At 40.6% G+C, this 26,203-nt stretch overlaps 1 protein-coding gene across 2 annotated transcripts in view; it reads right to left on the bottom strand.

Annotated features, from left to right (window-relative positions):
- Positions 1 to 26,203, bottom strand: part of LOC140731757 (double C2-like domain-containing protein beta) — a 282,625-nt gene that overhangs the window by 160,105 nt on the left and 96,317 nt on the right. For both annotated transcript variants that reach the window (XM_073053525.1, XM_073053526.1), the window contains one exon: positions 25,796 to 25,870. In XM_073053525.1, the coding sequence (XP_072909626.1) occupies positions 25,796 to 25,870 (75 nt within the window). The remainder of the gene's footprint in view (positions 1 to 25,795; positions 25,871 to 26,203) is intronic.

Below are 26,203 nucleotides of genomic sequence, written 5' to 3'. Positions count from 1 at the left end.
GTTGAATAGTATAAAGTGGCACTAATGTACAATAGGTATTACAACACTGGTGTTTCTCTGTCTGTTAGCTCAGAGAAGTACATGGGAACTCTTCAGGCCACAAACCACCGTGACTTCAAATTCTGGAGCTATCAGCCAGCATTATAGGAGTACCTTAACAAAAAGAATTACTGTACTTTTAAAAAAAAAACAGCCCATCTCTAACTTCTCAAGTGCAATCAGGAAACAATAAGTAACCTTCTTGCCAACAATGTCGATACACTAAACATTAATACTTCAAAACAAACAAATTTCTGGAAGTTTCTCACAGCAAGAGTATCTAATGATAAAGAAAATTCATTCAGCAAGTGGTAACAGGGCAAATGAGATGGTGGAACATCAACATGAATTTATGAAGGAGAAATCAAATTCCACAAATCAGTTTTTTTTGAAGCTGTAAGTAAAAGAATCGGTAAGGGCAAACAAGTAGACTTTTGGACTTCCAGAAATTAATCAAGTGACTCACAGGATATTATTCAACAGAACCAGAACACATTAAGGATAATATTATGGTGTGGATTGAGAATTGCTTTATGGGCAAAGAGCTAAAATTTATCAGTTTTGGATTAAGATTGCAAAGCTGGTTGAGAGGACCAAGTAACATATCCAAGTTTGCCACTAATACAAAACTAGATGGCAATGTGCTGTCTGTGAAGGATGCAGAGAGATATGGATAGTCGAAGTGAATGTGTGAGGTCATGGCTAATGACTGCAATTTGAAAACTGTGAGGTCATTTACTTTGGTAGGAAGCAGAATAGAAAAATGGGTTACTTTTGCAAATGGTGAGAGATTGAAACAGCTCAATGGTCAGAGGAACTTGAACATTTTGTTTTGCACAACTCATTGAAAGTTAATGTGCAAGTACAGTCAGCAATTTGGAAGGTAAACAGAATATTGACTTTTATTGCAAGGGGTTTTTGAGTACAAGAGTAAAGACATCTTACTAGAGTAAAAAAAAGATCCTGATGAGACAGCACTTGAAATACAAAAAAAATTTGCTATTGCATCTAAAGAAGAACTTACTGTTTTAGTGGAATGGTATGAGAGTTTACCAGGTTGCTTCCAGGTACAGGGAGTATTATCTCATAATGAGAAGTAAGCCAACTGGTCATATACTCAAGTTTAGAAGAATAGAGGTGATCTCATTTCCGAATCACTTGACTAGGTAGATACAGTGATGAAATTCCCACCAGTTGGGGTGTCTTGAATCAGGTGACACAGTCTTAAAGCGTCTACCACCGATAGAGAAATTTCTTCACTCAATTCACTACCAAAGAGGCTGCGGAGACAATGTCTGAGATTTTTAGATATTGAGGAAGTCGAGGGATATGGAGCTAGTGTGTGAAGATAGTGCTAAAACAATAGATCTGCCATGATCTTATTAAATGGCAGAATGGTTTCAAGGTACAAAATGACATTCTAATGCTCACCCCTCTTCACCATTCCCCATTTCTCACATTATCTCCTTACCACCTCCCCCAGTGCTTCTCCAGCTTTTCTCTCTCCTCTCCTATTAGACTCCCCCTGCTCCAGCCCTGCATCTCTTTCACCAATCAACTTCCCAGCTCTTTACTTCACCCTCCTGGCTTCACTTATCACCTTGCTTTGCTTCCCCCACCTTCTTATTCTGACTCATCTCATTTTCTCCAGTCCTGAAGGAGGGTCTCAGTCTGAAACGTCAACTGTACTTTTTCCATAGATGCTGCCTGGCCCGCTGAGTTCCTCCAGCATTTTATGTGTTGCTTCTTTTGCTTGGTCTTTCTGTTTTAAACTATTACCTTGTATGCTTGATAGACATCTTGAGCTATTTCTGATTTTGAAGTTTCAGTTCCCAGCATTGTTAATTCCATTTACATTTAAATTTACCTTCAGAGTTTAAAAGCTTTTACACTAATGGAATTCATAGGTATTATTTGATACAAGATCCAGGAAATGCTCAGCTATGGCACATGAGGAAAATGTTAAAGGGGCACAGTTAAATAAAACTGGATATCAAGACACAATAACCCTACAAAAAATGTGGATACAGCTCAGTCCATCACAGATAAAGCCCTCGCCACCATAGGGGACAACTACAAGTTGTAGGAAAGCAATATCCATCATTAAGGACGCCCACCATCTACGCCGTTCACCCTTTTCACCACTGACATCTGGGAGGTGGTACAGGAGCCTTAGGTCCCACACCCTCAGGTTCAGGAACAGTTATTGCCCCTTATTCATCAGGCTTCTAAACTGGAGTGAAGAACTTCACTCACCCCATCACTGAACTGATTCCACAACCAATGGACTCACTTTCAACGATTCTGCAACTCATGCCCTCAATACCTATTATTATTTTGTTTCTCCTTTGTATTTGCACAATGTCCTTTGCACATTGGTTGTTTGCCTTTTGTGTGTAGTTTTTCATCAGATCTATTGTGTTTTCTTTGCATCTGCTGTGAATGCCTGCAAGAAAATGAATCTTGGGGTAGTATATGGGGACATTTATGAATTTTACTTTGAACTTTAAGATGAACACTCTGAGATGATCCGTCACACTGAAGAAAACATCCAGGGCAAATAGACTTTGAGGCTGGAATTTGTAATTTTGCCTCATATCATTTTGAGGAAGAATAACCTTTTAATCAGAGAGTTGGCAGGTTTACAGTTTCTCTCAGTCACTTCCATCTACTGGTTCCAGCCCTTCCCCATCCCTTCACCATTGACAACTGAATTAATTCACTGAATTCCAACACTCCTTCCTTCAAACCTTTCCACAAGCTTCACAAGCACTCTCCTTAGGCTCAGCATGATTGTTTTTATGCTCTTCTGATTTAGCTTGTCTCATTTTGTTTAATATTAAGAGACTATATACAATGTAAGTTGTCGCTGTCATTGCTTGTTGACGTGAATTTGGCATTGTTCCCATGGCAAGTGTAGTGTGCCTGAGGTACTGTGTTAGTTGGAATCACATCTGGGCAATCTAATTTAATATCTTCCACTCAATGAATATTTTAAGAAGAACATTTTTCATTCTAAGAGGAAATATAGACTGAACAAATTCACCATCATTGATAGTTTACTGTTACGCTTGAAGAGAAAGTTGAGGTGCAATAGAGATGCTGTAAAATTCAAAACATTCCTCATTTGTCACCAATGGTATATTTCAATTCTATTCTTCTCTTTAAGTATTTTCACTTTAATCTACAAATATCAAGCAAGGCCTCTTCTGTAGGGGGAAATCAACATTTCAGGCAGCTTCTACAGAAAGGAATAAACAGTCAACATTTTAGGCCAAGACCCTACAGGGTCCTTAGGAGTCTCTGCCCAAAATATCAACAGCTTATTCCTTTCCATCAATGCTGCCTGACCAGCTGAGTTACTCTAGCATTTGTGTGTATTACTCCCAATTTCCAGCATCTGCACTGCCTCTTGGGTTTATCATCTGTAGGGTTAATATCTAAAAGTACACTTCATATCCAATATTTATAAATACAAATCATGTTGAAGCCATAACTGCAAAAACAAGTACACGTTTGACCTTTATCTCTATAAAACACATCAATCAGGTCAACCATCTTTTACTAAAAATCTACAATGCTTTCATCAATTGATGACTCGATGTCTTTGTACTGTAGTTTCATAATAGATAACTGACGTCAATCTCAAGCTACATCTATATTTTCTCATATCTTGGGTATGGCAACTAGTTTCCACTGTACACCTTAACTTTACAATTCATGATCTTGCCTCTTCCTTAGCTCTTGCATACATCTTGTTCCTTTATTTATCCTGGTTTTACAACATAGGTTCAGATTCTGACTTTCTTGAAGTTGCTATCTTTTTAATCCTTCAAGCATTGCCCCAAGTTTCTAACTAGTACAAATGATAAAATTATCGGTCAAGATTTTAACCAAGATCCAAACACTTCCATTTGGATAAATACAGAGAGATTTTAATAGACCTTGTTCTCTATATTTCTAATCCAAATACAATGCTTTATCACTACACACCCTAGCAAATGTTGCTTCAGTGACAGATCATGTGGCAAAGGTTAATATAGCAAAATATATTCAAAATTCTTTAATGACTTATTTTGCATTGATCCATTTCCCTCCTTTTTGTGCTTTCAGCTAAATTTCCTTTCCAACCAGCGCTGTGTCAGCAGTTTAAGTTTTGACCAGCTGACTTAGAATTTAGGGAAATAACTTTGTGCCAGTTCTTCTGGTTGATTGCTTGCAGCTGAAGATAACATGCATTGCAAAATTCTACCGGGTTTCATAAATAACAAGAAATGCATGAATGAGACCCATACACCATGTTGTAAATAACTGAGAGATTTAAAAAAAGTTGTGAGAACTCTTCTATCCTTCAAAGTAATTGATTTTGTTATCCAGACGCACAAAATAGTTAAAAGTGTACGATTCTTTTAGATAGCCTATTCATTATTTTCAGTGCTGAACTTTGTTTAGTATACAATGGGTGAGCTACCTAATTATGTTTTCCGAACATTGGGGTTGGCAGTAAGCCTAACAAACCAATTTTTCTTTTGTTTTTATTAACACACTGCACTGATTTCTTTACCACTGACTTCAACAGAAATCAAGATTCCGTCCATTACAAATTTTTTGCTAGGAGCATAGGCATCCTGTCAAATCTCTGATATTACTAAAGCTCCTTCCATGAACTTAACTTTACTTGTTGCACCACAAATTAGGCAGCAATCTTCAGAGGTCACTTGTCTTGAATATGAATTAGATTAGGGCTGCACTGGAAATGACTAATCACAGGTTCTAAACATCCAATCTGGAGACTGAAAGGACTGCCACATAATTTACATTGCTTTCAAAACCCAGAGAATAGCAATTATTTTTACATTGTGAAAAAAAACAAGCTAAATTTTATGAATGTAATGGAAATTTTGTTCATTTAAGATCAGCTAACATTTTACTAATTTCAATGCCCTAGGAGAATCCTTTGGGATAGCAGTTCATAGCAGCCTTTGTGCAATTTCCATTTGCATCGATAATAATGTGCAATGTAGTAAGTTATTCCAACGTTCTCCACAGGAGAATTATCAATCAAAATGTAACCACACGATATATGGAGATGCTGTCAGATGAACTGCTTTGGCAAAAATGCAATTGTTTTCTTCCCAAATTCCAAAAGATATGCACACTGGCAGCTTAACTGACCACTGCAAATTGACCCTAGCGTAAAACAGAGAGAGAGCTTCTGTGGGAAGTTGATGAGAACGTGGGAAGAATAAAATCAGGTTAGTGTCGTGGGTGGGGTGCGTGATGGACTTGGTGGGTTGAAGGGCATGCTTGCCAACTGTATGACTGTCTTGATGAAAGAGCGGTAGAAAGCTGTTCAGATATACAGAGGAGCTACTAGCTGAAGGTCTTGCTGCTAAATGGACCGATTAATGAGAGATGCTCAGTTGGTCAGTGTTAGAGGGGTACAGGAACCTTGGTGGCTCGTTCACTTAGATGAGATCAGAGTTATGGGAGTGAGAGGCCATTGAGGAACTTGAAAACAAGGATGCAGATCTATGTACTAGCTAATTATGTTTTCCATACAATGGTCTTGAGTCAGCTAATAGCCCATATAAAATGTCTCTTTATCCAATTAAGTGAATGTTTCAGTTAAAAAAGAATGTGTGCATTAAATTATCTGATACTTAGAAGAGCTTATTTTGGTAAATGATCCATGGAAGAAAGGTGTTCAAATGAAAAGCTATGAAGGCCTGCCAATTGTTTCTGATAATTCTGAGTGTGGTGCACATCAGTAGCTACTGATTACGTACTAGCTGGGAGGTGTCAAGCTTCTTCCACTGTTTGTTCATTTGGGACATATGCTTCAGTGTTCAGCAAAGTACATTATGCTGCTGACTTGGTGGGGGGGGGTAGGACACGAGATGGAGAAGGCGAGAGGTGGTGTCACGGTCTTCGGTCTTGGGCAATGTCTGATTGACGCAGTCTGTGGTTGTGGTTTGGACTCAAAGTACGCATGTTCATGATGTTTTCCGGTTACTCTTTTTTTTTTTAAAAATTGCTATTTTGTGCAATTGTGCTGTCAGGGTGGACAGGTTCTGCTGCCTCCACTCAATGAATGAGGGTGCTAAGCTGAACTGAACTTCACTAAACTAAACTGTTTCAATTACTCTGTGGTTTGGTGTCTTCTATTCTGTGTTTTCCCACTCGTCTTTTGCTGTTTGCATGATTTGTTCTACTTTTTGCACGTTGGGAGTTTGACGTTTTCCTCTGAACAAGTTCTATGGTTTTCTTTGTTTCGTGACTGTAAGTGGGATGACTAATCTCGGGGTTGTAATATGCATACATATTTTGATACTATATGTACCTTAAATCTCATTCCACACTCGCAGCACCCTCTGAGTGAAATAGCTCCCCCCTCATTCTCCCCTTAAATAGTTTACCTTTCACTCTAAACCTTTGATCTCTAATTCTAGTCGTGCCCAATCTGGGGTGAAAAAGCCTGCATGCATTCACCATACCAGTACCGCTCTTAATTTTGTACATCTCAAATAGAGATCTCATTCTCTACACTCCAGAGAATAAAGACCTAACCTATTTCCCTGCAACTCAGGTCCTCAGTCCCAGCAACATCCATGTCATTTTTTCTCTGCACTGTTTTAAGCTTATTGATATATCTTTCCTGTAGGCAGGTAACCAGAAATGCACACAAAACTCTAAATAAGACCAATGTCTTTTACAACTTCAACATAACATTCATCTCCTATTCTCAGTGCTCTGATTTATAAAACCCAGTGCCAAAAGTTCTCTTTACAACCCTGTTTACCTATGATACTACATTTAAGGAATTATGGTCTGCATTCCAGGTCCCTTTGTTCTCTTGCACACCCAGTTCCTTTACCATTCACTGTATAATTCTTACCCTGGTTCACCCAAAGTGCAACAGCTTACACTTTCTATATGAAATCCCAACTCCCAATTTTCAGTCCTAGTTGGTCCAGATCACTTTGAAAGCCTTCCTCACGGTCAGCTATGCCCCCAGTTTTGGTGCTATCTGTAAATTTGCAGATCTAACACATTATCATCTAAATCATTAATACAGATGATAAACAACTACACACCAAGCACCGGTCCCTACAGCACACCACTAGTCACCACCTACAAACACTCTCTGGCTTCTCCCACGGAGCCAACATTGAAACCAATTGACTACCTCATCCTGAACGATAGGTTTTTAATGGAAATGATGATAACAATGTGGCACCTGCAAAGTTTTCCACAGTTGAGGCACACTGTGCTCCATAGAGTGGGCAGTCGGTAGTCTGAGCTAGTGTATGCCCTCTGCAACTTATGCTGGCCTCTTCATCCAAAAGACTAATATTTTCAGATGTCATGCTACTGGCATGCCACCAATAGACTCCTCAAAGTCTATTTTGATTTCTATCATGGAAAACAATTACCGGGTAGAGAGAGGAAAGCATTTTTTTTTTAAAAGCGCTCAGAGCTTCCTTAGAAAAGTGCAGCACTGCCATTTGACTCCAGGGAATCCCCGAGTCATGACTCCTCAAAGTGGAAATGCAGCAATCTGGATTGTAATAACAACCTTGAAATCACGAACCATGCACTCGGATAACACAATCTGGAATAGAGTTTTAGGTGTCTCTTGGCATTCAAGTTCAAAGTAAATTTAATATCGAAGTACATATATGTTACCATATACAGCCCCGAGATTTATTTTCTTGTGGGCATACTCTATAAGCCCATAATGGAGTAATCATAATAGATTCAATGTAAGACCACACCAACTTGAGCGTTCAACCAGTATGCAAAATACAACTGAAAATACAAAAATAAATAAATAGTAATAAATAAGCAATAAATCTTGAGAATATGAGATGAAGAGCCAATGAAAGAGAGTCCATAGACTGCAGGAATATTTCAGCGATGGGGCAAGTGAAGTTGAGTAAAGTTATCCCCTTTGGTTCCAAGAGCCTGATGGTTGATGGGTAAAATAACTGTTCCTGAACCTGGCAGCTAGGAACAAGGAATCTGAGAATGTCATGCCACCTGTTACGCCCTTTGATGTGTGTGAAGGATTAATAATGGGAAATAGAAAAATGGCAGAAAATCCAAATAATTATTTTGGATTAACCTTCAAAACACTAAAGTAATCTCAATATCAAGGGGCTACTGTCTCTTATATGTAACAGGCAGCATACAATATACAATTAAATGCTCACAAGCCAAATAAATAAAATCAGACGAAAGCTTTTCCGTCCAGCCACATCTAACCATAAATGGGGGACAACAACTAAAACAGTCAAAATCAGGTTGCAAACTTGCCATTTTTTGGAATTAGACATCAAAGTACAGAAAATTTTTATCAGACCATGAGGACAATAATAACCAGAGTTCCTCAGAACAGTGGTCTGGGTCCAACCATCCACAGCTGCTTTGCCAATGATCTTCCTTCCATCATAAGATTAGAAATTGGGATATTCACCAACAATTGCACCACTCAAAAATGAAATAGTCTATGTTTGTAAGCAGTTAGAGCTAAACAACTGTAGGCTGACAAGTAGCAAGAAGTACTTGGGACATTCATGTACCAGGCAATGTCCATCTTTAATAACCACCTCCTTAGACACACAAAGGCAGTACTAATCATCTACACACCCACCTCGGGTCACTTAATATCAACATAATTCGATTTGCCAAATAAATAAAACTGGCTACAAAAATAAGTCAGTGAAACATACAAGAGAGAACATACTGCACAGGAACAGGCACTCCAGCCCACAATGCTGTGCCAAACAAATTAAGCTAATGATATGTAACGAAATAACTCCCTTCTCCCTGCACATGTCCCATCTTCCTCCATGATTTACATATCCATGTGTTTCTTAAACACCTCTATTGTATTTGTCTCTACCACCCCTTGACTAATTAAGAAAAGTACCCTTTACCTTTCATCTGTTACCATCATACCAACTTGTATAGGCACTTTCAGGAAGCTATGGACTTGGGCCCCCAAAATCTCTCTGTGTATCAAACATATGAAGAGTTCTGCCATTAACTCTGTACTGTCCCTTTATACTTGATCTCCCAATGTGAAACATTTTACACTTTACTGAAATGATCTCCATCTACCATTTGCCCATCCATATCTGAAACTGATCTATAACCTGCTGTATCCTTTGGTAATCTTTTGCACTCTCCACAACACCAACAATCTATATGTCACCTGCAAACTTACTAACCAACATTTTCTTATTTTCAATCAAGTCATTTAAATATATCACAAACTGCAATGGTTCCTGTATGGATCTCTGAGGAACACCACTGGTCATGAATGTCTAGCCAGTACAAGTCCAATCAACCAACACCCTGTCTTCTATAAGCAAGCCAATTCTAAATCCAAATGGCTGTCAACATTTATCCCGTGCATCTTAATTTCCCTCACCACCATTCAGTGGCCCTATCGATCCTTCCAGGTGATGCAATGCTTCACCTGCAAAACTGTCAAGGTTATCTGTTGTATCTAATGCAACAGCAATACCTACTTCAGGTTGTTGTTTATTGATTACAGCTCAGTGTTCAACACAATCATACCATCAGTTCTCATCATCAAGATCCAAAACCTGGGCCTCTGTACCTCCCTCTGCAACTGGATCCTTGACTTCCTCACCAGGAGACCAGTCTGTGCAGATCAGAAATGATATTTCCTCCTCACTGACAATCAACACTGATGCACCTCAATAATGTGCGCTTAACCCAATGCTCTACTCTCTCTACACCCACGATTGGGTGACAATCTCTGGAGAGTAGACAATCTCCAAGGAGTATTGATAATGGCTGGGGACACCGGTCTTGTAAAACCACTGCGCAAAAGGCAATGACAGACCATTTCTGTAGAAAAAAATTGTCAAGAACAATCATGGTCATGAGACCACACACATCTTATGACACGGCACATAATGAACAAACCATGGAGAGCATTGTAAGTGGTTGCATCACTGCCTGATATGGAGGGGCCATTGCACAGGATTGGGGAAAAGCTGCAGAAGGTTGCAAACTCCACCACGTCCATCATGGCCACCATCCTCCTCACCATACAGGACACCTTCAAAAGGCAATGCCTCAAAATATATATAACATACACACAAACTTAATTGCAATTTATAGTTTTTATTACTGTGTATTGCAACGTACTGCTGCTGCAAAATGCCAAAGTTCACAACACAAGCCAAAGATATTAAACCTGATTCTGTGCAATCTCCACCGAGGTTAAAATGAAATGAGAACTAGAGGTCATAGGTTAAGGGTAAATGGTGAAATATTTAAGGAGAACTGGGGTGGTGTGTGCACGATGAGCTGCCAGTAGAAATGGTGGATGCAGGTCCAGTGGCAACATTTAAGAGCAGTTTGGATAAGTCCATAATGGGAGGTTTATGGCGAGCTCAGTGCAGGCATGGATCTGCATGACAAGGCAGAATAACAGTTTGGCATGGACTAGATAGGCCAAATGGCCTGTTTCTGTGCCGCAATGACTATAACTGGATGAGGTTAACTTCACCTGCGCCCGAGATAAACTCTAATATGCTTCACTGGCAACCAACCACCCTTCACTCAGTTTGCCACTATTGAACAGTGCATTACGAAGCAGAGGACAAGAAAATCTTTTATTTGCTTGCTTTACTTTACCATTGTCCACTTGTATCAATGTTGCCTTCAATATCTGTATCTACAGTCCTTTATTTCTGGCAGAAGCAAATGTATTCATTTGTTTGCTATACCAGACAATAATCAACTCATTCGACTATGCTAACCACTGTTACTGCTTGTTGTGAACTGTTTCAATGTATTTTGTTGGTTTAATTCTTTAAATTCATTTCCATTTATTTTAATTATTTACTTCAATGTTAACTGACTTTAAGTACCTCTATACATCAGAGATTCCAAAAATTTGTCACAATGCCTGAGTTTTGAAAACGATAAAGCTCAGTGGCCATTAACCACAAGGCTTTTGGTATCTCCTGACCTTCAAACTGAAAGGTATAATCAATCCAGTGCAGTTTCCAAGTGAATGAGGAATCATCACCAAGTAAGTGGCTGGATTCCACTTAAGCTGGTTGAAACACTTTTCTGCAGAAAATTGAAGATTCAGAAACAAGCTGATTGAGATCTTTAAGGTTGCAAAAGTGTGAGAGAGTAAAATGTCTCTGCCCACTGATCTCCTGCCCGGCAGGACCCTACATGCAGGACAAGTGCCACATCCGCCCTTGCGCCTTCTCCCTCACCATCATTCCGGGCCCAGTACAGTGGTTCCATGCGAGGACTCTCTCCTCTGCAGTCTGTTGGGGTCATCGACTGTATCCGCTGCTCCTTTTGTGGCTTCCTCTACATTGATGAGGCCACCCTCAGGTTGGAGGAGCAACACTTAATATTCCATCTGGGTAGCCTCCAACCCAATGGCATGGACATAAATTTCTCTAATTTCCAGTAATAACCCTCCCTTTCTCTCTTTTTCCATTCCGATTACCCTCTCTCCCCTTCTCTTCTCGTCACCTGCCCAATACCTCCTCCACCTATCAACTCCTAGCTTCTATTTCATATTCCCTCCCCCCACAATCTTCCCCCCCCCCAACCCGGTTTCCCCGATCACCTGCCAGCTTGTACTCCTTCCCCTCCCCACCAACATTATTCCAGCTTCTTCCCCTTCCTTTCTAGCCCTAGGAAGGGTCTCAGCCCAGAGTGTCAACCCCTTCGTAGATGCTGTCTGACTTGCTGAACAACACTGTGTTGCTCAAAAATCCCATCATCTGCAGAATCGCTTGTTTTCAAAAATGTTTCTATTTGCCCGAAAGCAGGAGCCCAAATTGTTCCAGGATAGCTTTCTACCAGGAATTGCCACAATGTTGTTAATTTTAGCAATCTTGCTAATCCTTAAATTAGACAGCAAGATCTGAACTGCCTGGGCCTCAGGTGGTACATAGCTGATTACATGCTCCAGATCACCCATCAAGGCTTTAACAGAATGCAAAACTCTGTGCTTATTGAATGCTAACACCCCAAAGTGTCAGACGCCATAACATTGTCACAAGTCAGTCTCGGATTTCCTTGCTCAATAGTCATGCATGGCAGTCTGCCAGAAGTTTAAACAGTTAGTCAACTCTAGACAGCAAGGTTTTGCCTATATTATCGCTAATCAATCCAACAGGATTTCAGAGAAACCTCTCCATAACCAGAGGACATAAATTTAAGTCAGAGACTTCAGAATATTTGAGGAAGAACTTTTTCACCCAAAGGATGGCTGAAGTTTGTGAGGGAGGAGGAAGCAGCTACTTTCGCACGTAGGTAGCATTTTGATGAGCTCTTCCAATGGTACGGCACCGAAGGCAATGGGCTGACGCTGGAAATTGGGATTAGTATTGATCAGCGATGGGTAGCATGAATTTGGTTAGGTCAAAAAGTCTATTTCCATACCGCATGACTCCATATGATTCTTAGGCTATGTCCACACTACACCAGATAAATCCATAACTGAAGCTTTTTCTTTTCATTTTTACCCTCCGTCCACACTAAAATGGCATTTTCATCCCCCAAAACCGGAGCTTTTCAGAAATGCTCTCCAAAGTGTGTATTTTTGAAAACACCAGATTGGCCAGAGCAGTGTGGACGGGGTAACCGGAGCCTTCTGGAAACACTGTCAGACGGAAGCGTGTTGCTTTCATTGTTTTCTTGAACACAACCTAACAATTTCAGAGCAGACGGCAACGAGACTGACACCAGAAGAGTTAGAAATGTACTCAAATACTTTGACCCATAACTTACTGAATAAATAAGTATACTCACTTTGCCCTGTTTTCTGTCCTTGCTCGTATGAAGGTGGTTTACCTATTTATGCAAGTACTTCTCTGACAATAGATGTGTAACAGCCTAATGTAACATTGTATGGAAATACAAGATAACACTGATGCAGACATGGTTTACACATTTAACAAGGTGCTTTATTAATGCAACAGAGTTAATCAGTTTTTCAATGTTCATCGTCAGCCGAGTCAATCTGTCCGTGAACTCCCTATCTGTTGCCTCCATACGCTCCAGTATTTGTTTTTTTTTTTAACTTTTAAGTTCTCCTGCACGAGAGCTGACAGCTCTCCGTCATTTTAATTTTTTTCTACTCTGTAACTACACGGCGAGATTCAACACCAAACATGTCGCTTATTTTCGGTAGATGTGTCCTGCGCATGCGCAGTAGGAGATTTGCTGAAATCTCCGTTTCAATGCGGACAGAGATATTTTCAAAAACGCATAGTGTGGACGCCTATCGTTTTTATGCAAAACCGGCTTTTTCAAAATTATCCAGTCTCATGTGGATGTAGCCTTAAAGAGCGATTAGCATGAGGTACTGGTTGAAAATAACAGATGTATCACATGGTAAATTGGACAAATACATTAGGAAGACAGTAACAGTATACATTGTAGCAACCAGATGCAGACGGGTGGGAGGATGTTCATGTAAATCATTAAAATCACCTTGGCCATGTTCTGTTGAAGGCTCGTTTTTGTGCCATAAACATTTAATAGTGTGTACACATAATCAATAGAGGTGCGGTATTTCATGCTTATTGACATTTGAGTTGAACAAGTGCCATTTGAAACTGGTGTTCTGAAGCTCCTCAGCATTAATATGAAGCTAGAATAAGTTTGGGAGGGGGGGGAGAGAACAGGAAGAAGTACAAGCTAGAAGATGATAAGTGAAGCCACGAGGGAGGAGACGGGATGGTAAATGAAGTGAGAAGCTGGGAGGAGATAGGTGGGAAAAGTAGAGGGCTGAAGAAGAAACCCAAGACAGGAGAGTGAATCATGGGAAAAAGGGAAGGAGCGATACCTGATGGTGATGACAGGCAGGCAAGGGGAAGAGAAGCAACAAGATATGAGCCAGAATGGGGAATGGAAAAAGGGGAGAGGGAAGAAATTACCAGACATTAGAGAAATTGATATTTATGCCATCAGATTGGGGGTTACCCTAATGGAATATTAGGTGCTGCTTCTCCAAACCCTCCCCCACCTTCTTATTCTGGCTTCTTCCCCCTTCCTTCCCAGTCCTGATGAAGGGTCACAGCCCAAAACATCATGTCTATTCCTTTCCATAGATGCTGCCTGACCTCCTGAATTGTGTGTGTTGACCTGTTGCTCAAGTAGAGAACTGTGCAATGGTCTTTAACACATCTATATAGCTACGGGAACCCAAGACTTCGACACTGCAAAGAGAGCAAATTTGTAAATCTGGTGGGAACAAAGGATGTTGGGAATGGTGAGGGTGGAGGGCAGGTGGCAGAGAAGTGCCAGGAGCGACAGGTGGCATGGGTACAGACACCCCCAGCCCTGAGACATGAGGCAAGGTCATTTGATTCCAAATAATTGGTTTATTGATCAATAGAGAATGTTTCTCTGGTGCTTCCCACTTTCTCCCTTCTCCAATCATGATTCCCTTCTCCATTCCTATTCCACAATAGAGACCCATATCAGAATCATGTTTATCATCACTCACATGTCATGAAATTAGTTTTTTTTTGTGGCAGCAGTACAGTGCAATACTAAAACTACTTCAGAATTATGCAAAAGTCTTAGTCATGAAAGTTGAAAGCAAATAGAAAACTTTTGGTACTTCCTGACCTTTACATTGAACAGTTTAATCTCTCCAATTCTGTTTGCAGATGTTTCTGAAATTAATAGTGCAAGCTGTTTTGAAAACATTCCAAAGATATGTGCTGTAAATGTCAGAAGACAGAAGGAAATATTTGTTTGGATACAGGCAGCAATAGAAGGCATTTCCTTCAATGAATCAATAACTAAACCCCTTTACTTTCCTTGCAGTTACTCAGTGCTATGCATGTTTCATTTCTTTAACATTGACATTCCTGCTAGCTATTGTGTATGTTTTTCATTATTTACAATCTGACCTTGAATTTACTTTAAGCATTTTCTAAGCTGAGAGACGACAAAACTCTGGGGCTACCGGTGGTTAGAATCCCTTGTGAAATGGCCCTGCAAATGCTGCAAAGTCAATTTGGTCCAAATACTAAATAACATTTTCATAATCTGTCAAAGCATTGATAAATAAACTTCTTCAGGGGAAAAAAAATCTGCTGTCATTACAACTAACTCCAGATTAAGACACTCAAATGATCTTGCACACCTTTCTCACCAACATCGTAGACGGATGCAAAAATTAGGAGAGTTTCCACACAGCCTAGTTAAGCAACAACCTACACTGTTGTACTTGAAGAATCATAACTATTTGCAAAACATAACACCAGGAAAGCTGCAGGCCTTGATGTCTCACCTGGTACTCTAAAGCACTGTGAAGATCAGCTAGCACCTGACTTCATTATTTAACACCTCCCTGCAATAATGCAGGGTTCCAGGCTGCTTTGAAGTTGCTATAATCATACCAGTCCCTAAAAAAAGAGACAAGATCACTGGACGTAATTATAGGCCAATCACTCTGAATTCAGTAGTTATGAAAACCTTTATGAACGACCGAGATATTTAACACCTCCCTGTAATTATTCCTATTTCCAAAGACAAGATGACTGGACCAAATGATTATAGGGCAGTTGCTCTGACATCAGTAGTTATGAAAATCTTTGAACGTCTGATGTTGGCCTACCTTACTGATACTATTCTTGACCTGGTATGCTTTGCTTATAGAGAAAATCATTCAGTGAAGGATGTAGTTAAATTGTGCCTTCATTACATTCTTCAGCATTTGGACTCCCCCAGCACTGATGTGAGTATCTTGTTTATTGATTTTGGCTCCACCTTTAACACTATTGCTCCAGAGCTGCTCCACAGCAAGCTAACCCAGCTAGCTGTACCCAACAGTGTCTGTCAGTAGATTACAGACTTCCTGACTGGAAACAAGTAGTATTAAAGCCAGGCTCCTACTTCTCTGATCCAATGTTAATGTTATGAGCACAGGTTCTCCCCAGGGTGGTGTTCTTTCACCCCTCTTCTTCTCACTTTATATAAATTACTGTGCCTCCACATTAAAATTCTACAGCTCGTGATAACACGACTGTAGTTAGTTGCATCTTGAATAATGACTTGACCTGCTAGCAAAAGAGAGCCAGACCATCTTGCAGTATGGTTTGCTCATAACAACTCGAGGCTTAATGCTATCAAGACAGTGGAAATGAGGATGAACTTTCACCGATAACCCACTCCCTGCCACCTTTGGAAACTAATTGTCAGGATGTGTCTGTGGTCAAATCATTTAAATTCCTTGGGACCATTATCACCAATACATTGAAGTGGGACAAGCATCACTAGCAAAGCCCACCAGAGACTGTCCTTCCTACGCTAGCTTAGGAAACATAACACAAGACCATATGACATAGCAGCAGAAATTAGGCTATTTGGCCCATCGAGTATGCCCCACCATTCAATCATGGCTGATCCTATTTTTCCTCCTCCTCAACCCCATTTCCCGGCCTTCTCCCCGTAATCTTTGATGTCATGTCCAATCAAGAACCCATCAATCGGTCTTAAATACACCCAATGACCTAGCCTCCACAGCTGCATGTGGCAACAAATTACACAAATTCACCACCCTCTGGCTAAAGAAATTTCTCCACATCTGTTTTGAATGGACACCTGTCTATCCTGAGGCCGTACCCTCTTGTCCTAGACTCCCCAGCATAGGAAACATCCTTTCCACATCTACTCTGTCTAGGCCTTTCAACACTTGAAAGGTTTCAATGAGATTCTCCCCCACCACCCCCCCCCCCCATCCTTCTAAACTCCAGAGCGTATCCTGATGAGATTTTTACTCAGCCATCAGTGTGAGTGTTGTGACCACCTCCATCACTGTTTGGTTTCCCGCCAACCTCCTCCCTCTCCAAGTCCACGTTGCAGCGAGTGGTCTACACAGAGGAGAAGATCATTGGCTGATAGCTACCAACATTAAGTCTTGTTTGTGGTCAAAGAACCAATAAAAATACTGCCAACTCCACCAACCCCAGTCACCTTTTCACCAAATTGCCATCAGGGAGACGCCTCAAAGCCATCACTACCAGGACTGCAGGTCATCGCCAAAGCTTCTTTCCTGTACCTATCCATCATCTCAACAAATTTCATTCGTGTATACTCTAACTGTCCCTGCACAACATCTAAGTGGTCTTTCCTGCACTCTTTTTTCTGTCGATAATTGAGGCTGTTCAAATATTCACCTTTGAGTTTAATCATTGACATTTGTGATGTGACTGTTCTAATTGTTGATTGATCATGGCTGTATGTACTATTGTCTTGTAAATTACTGGCTGCTATTGTGTTGTTTGTTATGGTATTGCCCCGTGTTTTATGCTTGGCACTGAACCACAATCAATTCTGTTATGTTTCACATATTGGGAACAAAGTGATTCAGATTTACTTATTGTCAGACCCTGCCTTTAGAAGTCCTGTCCACTAGCAGTTCAGACCCACCAAGAACACAGTAGCATGAATATATTGTCAAGTAGGAAAGCCTTGGGATTCTTTAGACGCCAAAAGAATCTCACATCAGAAATAATTTTAAAAAAAATAAAACTGGCTAAGAAACTTCTTCTTAGCCGCTACTTACTTTCCAACTTAAGGTGATACACCTTTGCTCTCCACATTGAACACTTTGGAAACGCATCGAAAGATGCAAGGGTACAGAATGGACTCTGCCTTAGGTGGGAGTTTCAATGCCATCAGTTAGCAGCACAATTAACCAGCGTGGTTATGCACTGAAGAACTGGTGCCAGACTGGGTGCGTGACAGATTGAGCAATATGAAGGATGCTTCCATTTAACCTTGTCCTCACCAGCTTGCACACTGCAGACACAAACATCATTCCACACCAGTGGGAGTAGCAACTACCCAAGTGTTTTAGATGCAAATATCTAGAAAATTGGATTGCACTCACTTTTGGTGGGGTAAGCTTAGTGCTGATGCCAATCCTAAAGTCACCAAAATGGTGAAATTGTGGCTTATTTGCTTTAAGAAAACATTCATTATTGTTATACATGAAGATAACACCCAGCCTGTGCAACTGACACAGCCAAGTGCCGGGTGGATATCACTTGTATAAAATACAACAGGACAAATTGAGCCAGAAACTGCTCAATGCAGTTTCCCGCCAGCTGCAGCTTCACCAGGAGATATTGACCAGGTCTCTGTATTAAATGTCAATCACATTTTTAAGCATAATTAATAAACAAATTCTGGAGAAACTCAGTAGGTCAGGCAGCATCCGTGGAGAGAAATAGACAGTCAACATTTCTGGAAGAGACCCTTCATCACTCTTCACGCAAGGTGCCTGGCCAAAATGTCGACTGTTTATTACTTCATGGATGCCAGCCGACCTGCAGGGTTCCTCCAGCATTTTGTGCATGTTCCTCCACAATTCCAGCATTGCAGAATCTCTTTGTGTTTATAATAAGCGCAAGTTGTCGTCTACAGCTCTGATTTGCACTGAGCAAACTCCCCATCAGGTTGTGGGACAATACCACTGTGCTAAATGGATCAACTCAAAACCCAACTGGCTACTCAAAGCAAGATTTGCATGAAGAACTGGAGAACATTAGTAGCAGCAGAAATGTACTCTAACACAACGTTATAGGCTTACACCTCTCACTCTCCCTTTAGTAACAAGCCATGGGCCAACCTTGATGCACTAATGAGTGTACAGTAGTCTCACGTTGACCTCAAGAAACGTCATTCAAGGAATCTCTTCCTAGTAGCCTTTGGCTCATGGGTCTCCTGGCAGAGACACTCCAGAGCATAGACTTGCACCCAATGGCCAGAGGTGATACCAAGCTCTCATGGCAAGTGGCAGTGACCAACTTACAAATGGAGGGATGCATCAGTTCAGACTATCTTTGATCTGTTCTGTTGAAGGAGCTGAATTGTTATATGATTAAAATCTGCAGGGGCTGATTTTCAACACAAAATTGTATCCTCTGAAGAAATTGTAATCATTGAGCCCCTCACCATCCAGCACATCCCCTCTTCTCATTACTATCATTGGGGAGGTGGCTAGGAGTCTGAAGACCCATAACTCATTGTTTTAAAAACTTCCTCCATCAGATTTCTGAGCAATCCACGAACATTACCTTATTATTCTTTTGCACCATTTATTTTACAACTCGTAGGAATATGCTCGCACTCTACTGCTGTCAACAAATCAACATAGTTCATGTCAGTGATACGTGACCCGATTTTAAACAGTTCCACTACTTTCCGCATGAAAGTAAACAACCTCTTGATAATGAAAGTTGAGAATTGAACCTGCTTCTCCAGTTTCTGAATTATATATCATGCGCATCTGCAATATCATCACTTGAGTAAAATACAACAGGGTGAGTTGTGCCAGAGATTGCTCAGTGCAATTTTCTGATTGCTGCAGCTTCACCAAGAAATGTGTATAAACACTGCAAAACATGTCTGTGTGTTAAATGTTAATTATACAAAAAAAGCAGGAGTAAATGTGATTTCCAGTCTAAGGTCCTAATTTGCACCGAGGGAATTCTCTATCAAGTTGAGAATCGTCACCGCTGTGCCAAATGTGTAAATTCAGAACAAATTTGGCTGCTCAAAACAAGATTTTCATTGAGAACTGGGGAATGTTAGTAACAGAAGTGTACTCTAACACAACTTCATGGGCTTGCACCTCTCTCACTCTCCCATTAGCAACGAGCCAAGACCAAACATGGGGCAATAATGAGTTCAGAGGCGATGCCAGCAGCAGGGCTAAAGGTGGTACATCTAGTCATGAATGTCTCAACAACAGCCTCTCAAGGGCAATTAGGGATGGGCAATAAATGCTGGCCTTGCCAACTCGAATAAAGGAATAAAATGTCTTTGACAAATTGCAACTTCATTCCCCTCTCCATTTTGCTGTTGAACCAGAGAACAATCTTACAAAGTATTCCAATACATTTCAGATGATTCTTCACTGGGAGATGTAACAGATTCCCTGATGCTACCTTATATCGCATGGTTAACTGCGGATCTATTAACAGCTCCTGTGTGATTACACACAAAGCTATTTGTCTCCTCCAGGATCAATACAAACCTGGAGGCTGCTCTTCAACGGACACTGCAGCTTAACCACCAGATATGTTTTAAGTGCAGTACTTGCCTATTACGGACTCTACACCTCAGCAGTATACACTCAGTGGTCACTGCAGCAGGCACACCTGCTCGTTAATGCAAATACCTAATCAGCCAATCATGTGGCAGCAACTCAATGCATAAAAGTGTGCAGACATGGTCAGAGATCCAGCTGTTGTTCAGACCAATATCAGAATGGGGAATAAATGTGATTGAAGTGACCTTGACCATAGAATGATTGTTGGTATCAGATGGGGTTATGTGGTCTACTGATCTCCTGGGATTTTCTCGCACGACAGAGTTTACAGAGAATACTGCAAGAATCAAAAAGCTCCCAGTGAGTGGCAGTTCTGTGGGCGAAAATGCCTCGTCAGTGAGAGGGGTCAGAGGAGAATGGCCCGACTGATTGAAGGTGCAGTAACACAAGTACCGCACGTTACAACAGTGGTGTGCAGAAGAACATCTCTGAACGCACAGCACATCGAACCTGGAAGTGGATGGGCTACAGAAACAGAAAGCCAAGAACATACACTCGGTGGCCATTTTAATAGGTACAGGAGGTACACTGAGTGTATGAAGTGTATATACTAGACCCTCCATTCTACAGATCCCTGTCACACTGATGATTCATCCTGCTACATATTCATGATGTTTGTATCTTTTAAATTTAGAGATAAGCACAGTAGGGGACCAAGTTGCCATTTACACCCATGTGACCAAATAAAATGCCAAGTAAAGCACATTGTTTGGAATGGGGGACAAAACTGGAGAACGCAGAGGAAACTCATTGAGCCACAAGGAGAACGTACAAATTCCTCTCACGTAGTGACTGAACTGAATCTGGGTCGCTGACACTGTAATACTGTAGTGTCCTATTTACTATTACCCTACTGTGCTGCCCTCAAGGTCTTGGGAAATCTCTCTGTTGGCAAGGCAGGATGAGTGATGCAAGATGCTGGGAAGCAACTCCAGAGAGTTATTGAACCTCCAGCACTGATCCCTTGGATGCCCAAACAACAGGTAAATGAATAGATATCTCAATGATAACCCAATAAACTCATTATCTGTAAACTAATCTGCGGGCAGCTACAGGAGCCTCACAGCTCGGCTGCTCAGGTTCAATCCCAGCCTCTGGGGAGGTCCGTGTGGAGTTTGACACTCTCCTCGTGATCGCATGGGCTTCCTCTGTCCGGGTGGTCCGGTTTCCTTCCAACATTCCACAGACCGATGAGCTCGTAGGATAATTGACCCTGAGCTGCCCTTAGTGGTGGCATCTAGGGACAGCTGAGGGGAATCCAAGGAGAATGAAATGGGATTAGCATTGGATTAGAGGCAATGGGCACTTGCTCGTCAGCACAGATTTACTGAGCTGAAGGACCCGCTTCCACACTGAATGACTCAGTGACGAAACCTTCTCGTAATGTGGGCTTGTGCTTGGGTAAACCAAGGGCAAGACGCAGAACGAATGAGATGGATCATAATAGCTTTGACTTTAGGAGAGAACCATTCTTTCCCCATTCTCCATGTTGTGGCCTCAGAATGCACCATACACACCGTTCCCTTTCCTACACACCCTTCTTCTGTGCTTGTCTTCCACCCTCTGCCATCTTGACTTGAAAGTAAAGCAGCAACTGACAGGTTTTGTATGTGCAAGAGGCACAAGTGAGTAGAAACAGCTGTTAGTGCCAAGGGAACCTGCTGGCAATAGGTAAAATTCACAACCTTTGAGCCACAGAGACTGAAGCATCTGTTATGGGCAGGAGCACATCTCCACGTGCATTGTCATTAGATTTATTACAGATGATTTTTGAGTGAAAGCCTTTTAACTTATCAGTACATAAAGACAAACAGATTAAATTGGAATGGAAAATTGTCTTTTTGTAGAATGAGCATGCAAGGTAGCAAATTGAAAGCATCCCACTGAATGGGATGAAAACCTTTGTAGCAGCTACCCTTTATTCATTAATGTTACTGCAGTTAATTTTCCAAAAATATCCAGAACACTGTTCAGAGAATTGCTGCATTGGTAGAGAGGCCCTTCAGCCCATTGACTCCATGCTGGCTTTCAGTTGACCAACTTTATCAACATCCTTACACTGCTCTTTCCCCAGTCCAGCTAAATATTCTTTCTCAAGTGACAAGCTGTTTCCAGCACCCTGACAAATTCTTCATCATAACAATAATGTGGTCAAAATCTTACTTTTATCTTTTGGCAGCACTTTAAATCTCAGTATTATTTATTTTCCCAGTATTTTTTTTTGCATTTTCACAATTCATTGATTCTATTGTATTTCTTTGTTCTATTGCAAATGCCTGCAAGAAAATGAATTCTATAAGGCGACATGTGTACTTTAATAAATTTATTTGCAAAATTAAAATCTGTACACTCTAGACCTCTGGAATCTTTCTAGCTAAACCACTATCTATCAAATCTCCACCCAGTCTCCTTCCATATAATACTTGTATTCAAGTCCTGTGAATTATACCAAAAGGGATCGACCTGCACCTTAGACATTCTGGAAAAGAGAATGCTCAGGAACAACTAGTGAAACAACCCTCCTGCACTCAAACCTCTTTCAATAACATCTTTACTGCTGCATCGGGAAAACCTGTAGCTGCTGCTCCTTTGATATGAGGCACACAAGCAAAGGATCGAAAATGGCTTTCTACTAAAAGCTGTTCTGTACTTTAAAGCCAACAGACAGAATGTCAAAGACTGCTAGATTACATGCTGAAAAACTCACTCTGAAGACAAATTAAATGCAAAGGCATCTCCTTCATTGTGATTCAGACAGGCACAGTATATGCACCACAATGGTCCTTTACAACTCACGTTGAAATGAAAAAGCAGCATTTGCCATAGATCTTTAATGTACATCCACATTTCTTTCTCTCTCACTACCAACAGGTAATGTACCTTCTGAAAAGATTTAACAGCAGTATAAAAACATCAGTAAATTAGAAAAAAGTCAAAGGAGCATAATTTTGAATATACAAGTGTTAGTGGATCACATGTTGTTCCTTAAGGTTGTCATAGCCAGAGGATAGTAGTAGGGATAAGCTCCTCTACCTATTAAATGCTCTCAATGGAGTGCATTTAAAATGGCCTTTACAACCAAATCCAGTTCCTGGCCTTCATATATGCCTTAGCTACTAAGCCCAGTGGAATGGATTTTACTGACAGGAGAATAGGCAAAGGCAGGTTACTGGCACCTTAAAACTTGTCACTTTGAGCAGATGGGGCTCATCAGTCGTGATTGGCAGCTCATCTAGAAGGAACAGTCTGATCTCAAACCTCCACTGTCTCGCGACTATATCCACTCATAGGGAAGGCTTCGGGAGTGAATCCAGGGAAAAACCTGGAGCTGGAGTTCTTCTGGCAGTCCTCCATCAAGTTCAACACTGACTTGCAACTCCTACCATGCCACTGGTGCCAAAACTGTGTTAGTCTCTGCTGTTCCTTTGGATTCATCAGCTGGTGAGGACAGGGGAAGCTGCTATGCGGGCTTGCTCTCCACGTCCTACTGCCCTGGCTTGCCCGTCACGTGGGTAGCAAGGACACAAATCCAGCCAATAGAGGGCATCATTGGATTACATGTGACTACTTGTGATCTTGCACAAATTACTTTGGATGGAAAGACATTAAAAACAACTTTTGCATAGTATTAAAATCAAAAGCTTAGCCATTAAGTCCTGAAATATGCCATCCAATATAAATTGCCTAAATTTCATGGCAACACTGTTCCATTCATGCTATGTGCACTGACCTAGAGCTAACACTGAGTTTAATTTCAACAGATATGCCATCGACAAGTTAAACCACCGAACTGTCACAAACTTCACCGGAAATCTGTGCACAGGGCTGGTACATTACATTCCTAAAAACAATTTTTGGGATGTGGCGGGGGTGGTTGGTAATAAAGTGTCTCTCAGAGATTGAAGGAGATCCAAGATGTACCCTTAAGCTTAGTTGGCTGTTACATAGTCCGGAGTCCAAAAATCTGGCAATATGTAGAAACATTCAAAAACAGTGTAAAAGTTATCGTCAATGGGAGCAGGCAGTTTAAATGGTTTGGCACAGACTAGATGGGCCAAAGGGCTTCTTCCATGCTGCACTTTTCTACAACTGATGAAACAAATGTAAAAACAATGAAAAACTTCAAATTTAAAGAAAAACACAAATAGACTTAAAATAATCAATTTACCGCAGTTAAATAAATTGAAATTATTTTATATATTTTAAGTTCAAATTCTATTTAATAATTCCTTATCAAAGATCTTTTGCTAGTCAACATACACCACATTAACTAGTTTTACCTTTTCTATTCTGTTAGGGATGACAAGTGCCTTGTTGCCATTTTGTAAATTATAGGCACCAGTATTTCCCTTAATACTCATATCAAACGAACAGGTCCGCAGCTCCCTGTCTTGTCTCCCCCTCTCCTTTCTTTAACGTCAGGGTTACATTTGCTTCCTTCCTATCCACAGGAAACATGCAAGAACTTATGGAACTTTGGAAAATGACAGGTTATGCACCATTTTCAGAACCACCTCCTTCAAAACTGTGGTTGAAGATAATTCAGTCATGCACATTTATTGCCTTTATATGCCAATAATCTTGCTAATTTTAACATTTTACTAACGCTACTATTGCTACAATATCATCAGCTCTGAGCTCCACGAGACATGTCTTTGGAAAGTAATGGGATACATCCATTTTGCTTCTCACTTGGTCCATATAATTGGGGTTCACCTGGAGCATTATTTACTATTCACAAATGTTAGATCTTAGATGCTTGGTGGACATCAAAGTATCTTCATCACACTGTGACTGTCCAAACCGTCTGTTGCTGGATTGGGAACCACTCCATCTTATTTCAGAAAACTATTCTGTACAACTTCCACTTACTCTGAAATGAAACCCTTTCAATGATAAAGCTAAATCTGTAATATAAATGCAGAACCAGCCCAACTTAAGAGAGAAAAGCCATGCAAAACTCTCAAGGGAAGAATGGATCACACAGCTTTGGTTCAATACGCTGTGCAGTGCAATTCCAGCGTGGGCTTTCAAAAGAGGTTTAACATGCCTTCAATTGATCCTGCGGACTCTCTAGACTTAATCAGAGTTCACTTAAGTAATTAGAGAGCACGAATCTGTAGCTTACCCTCGCCATCCATTTGACTTACTGGGACAAAAATGTAGTGCATTATGTGCATTCAAGGGGAAACAGAGCTCTGTCTACTGTCTGGATAGCATTAAAGAAACACAGCTGCCTGTCTAGGATCTATCCTGTTGCAATTGTTCTCAGACTTATTGCTGCAGTATAAAAAGCAGTGTTCATGATGTACACCACTGGGGCACTCATTCATTTACCAAATAAACTATTCTGCAATGTCTGAGTTAAACTGTCAATTAAGTACCAAATTTCTACTACTTTAGGAGCAATTTTTAGCAATAGATGCCCACTAAAAATAGGACAAGGATTTCAAAAGCTCTCACAGTCAACAAATGGATTTTTATCTAAGACACCACGTGGGTTTGCAGCATTTTTCATGTTATGTTAATGGATTAGATTAATCTCAACTCTTCCATTTTAAGCAGCTGAGAACATTGCTAACTTTAAACTAAGCTTACCTTACTGGCACCGGGGAGCAAATGCAATTTGACATAAGGATCAGCAAGTCCATTGTGGTCCATTGACTTGAGGCCCTTCAAGGAAAAAGTGAAAATACATTGTTATTATTCATGGTCAATTAATGATCACATCTTTCAATGAGTAATTATTGACCCAGAAGAACTTCTTTGCTCATATTTATGCCACTGGTATTTGATATGCCTGACTGTGTGATTCTTAAAATTGGAAGAAAAACACATGAACTAAATCATGGAAATTGCTTTCCAATATAACTACAACACATCAACATTAAGTAGTCACATAGGACCCAAATACTATGTTCAAATAAAGGACTAATAGGGAAAAAAAACACACACACACATTTGAATGCTCATTTTAACACAACATTTACTTTAATTTTTCTTGGC

This window comes from Hemitrygon akajei, chromosome 8 (assembly GCF_048418815.1).
Source record: "Hemitrygon akajei chromosome 8, sHemAka1.3, whole genome shotgun sequence".
Taxonomy (NCBI): Eukaryota; Metazoa; Chordata; class Chondrichthyes; order Myliobatiformes; family Dasyatidae; genus Hemitrygon; species Hemitrygon akajei.
This window is presented reverse-complemented; position numbering and strand designations above follow the sequence as displayed.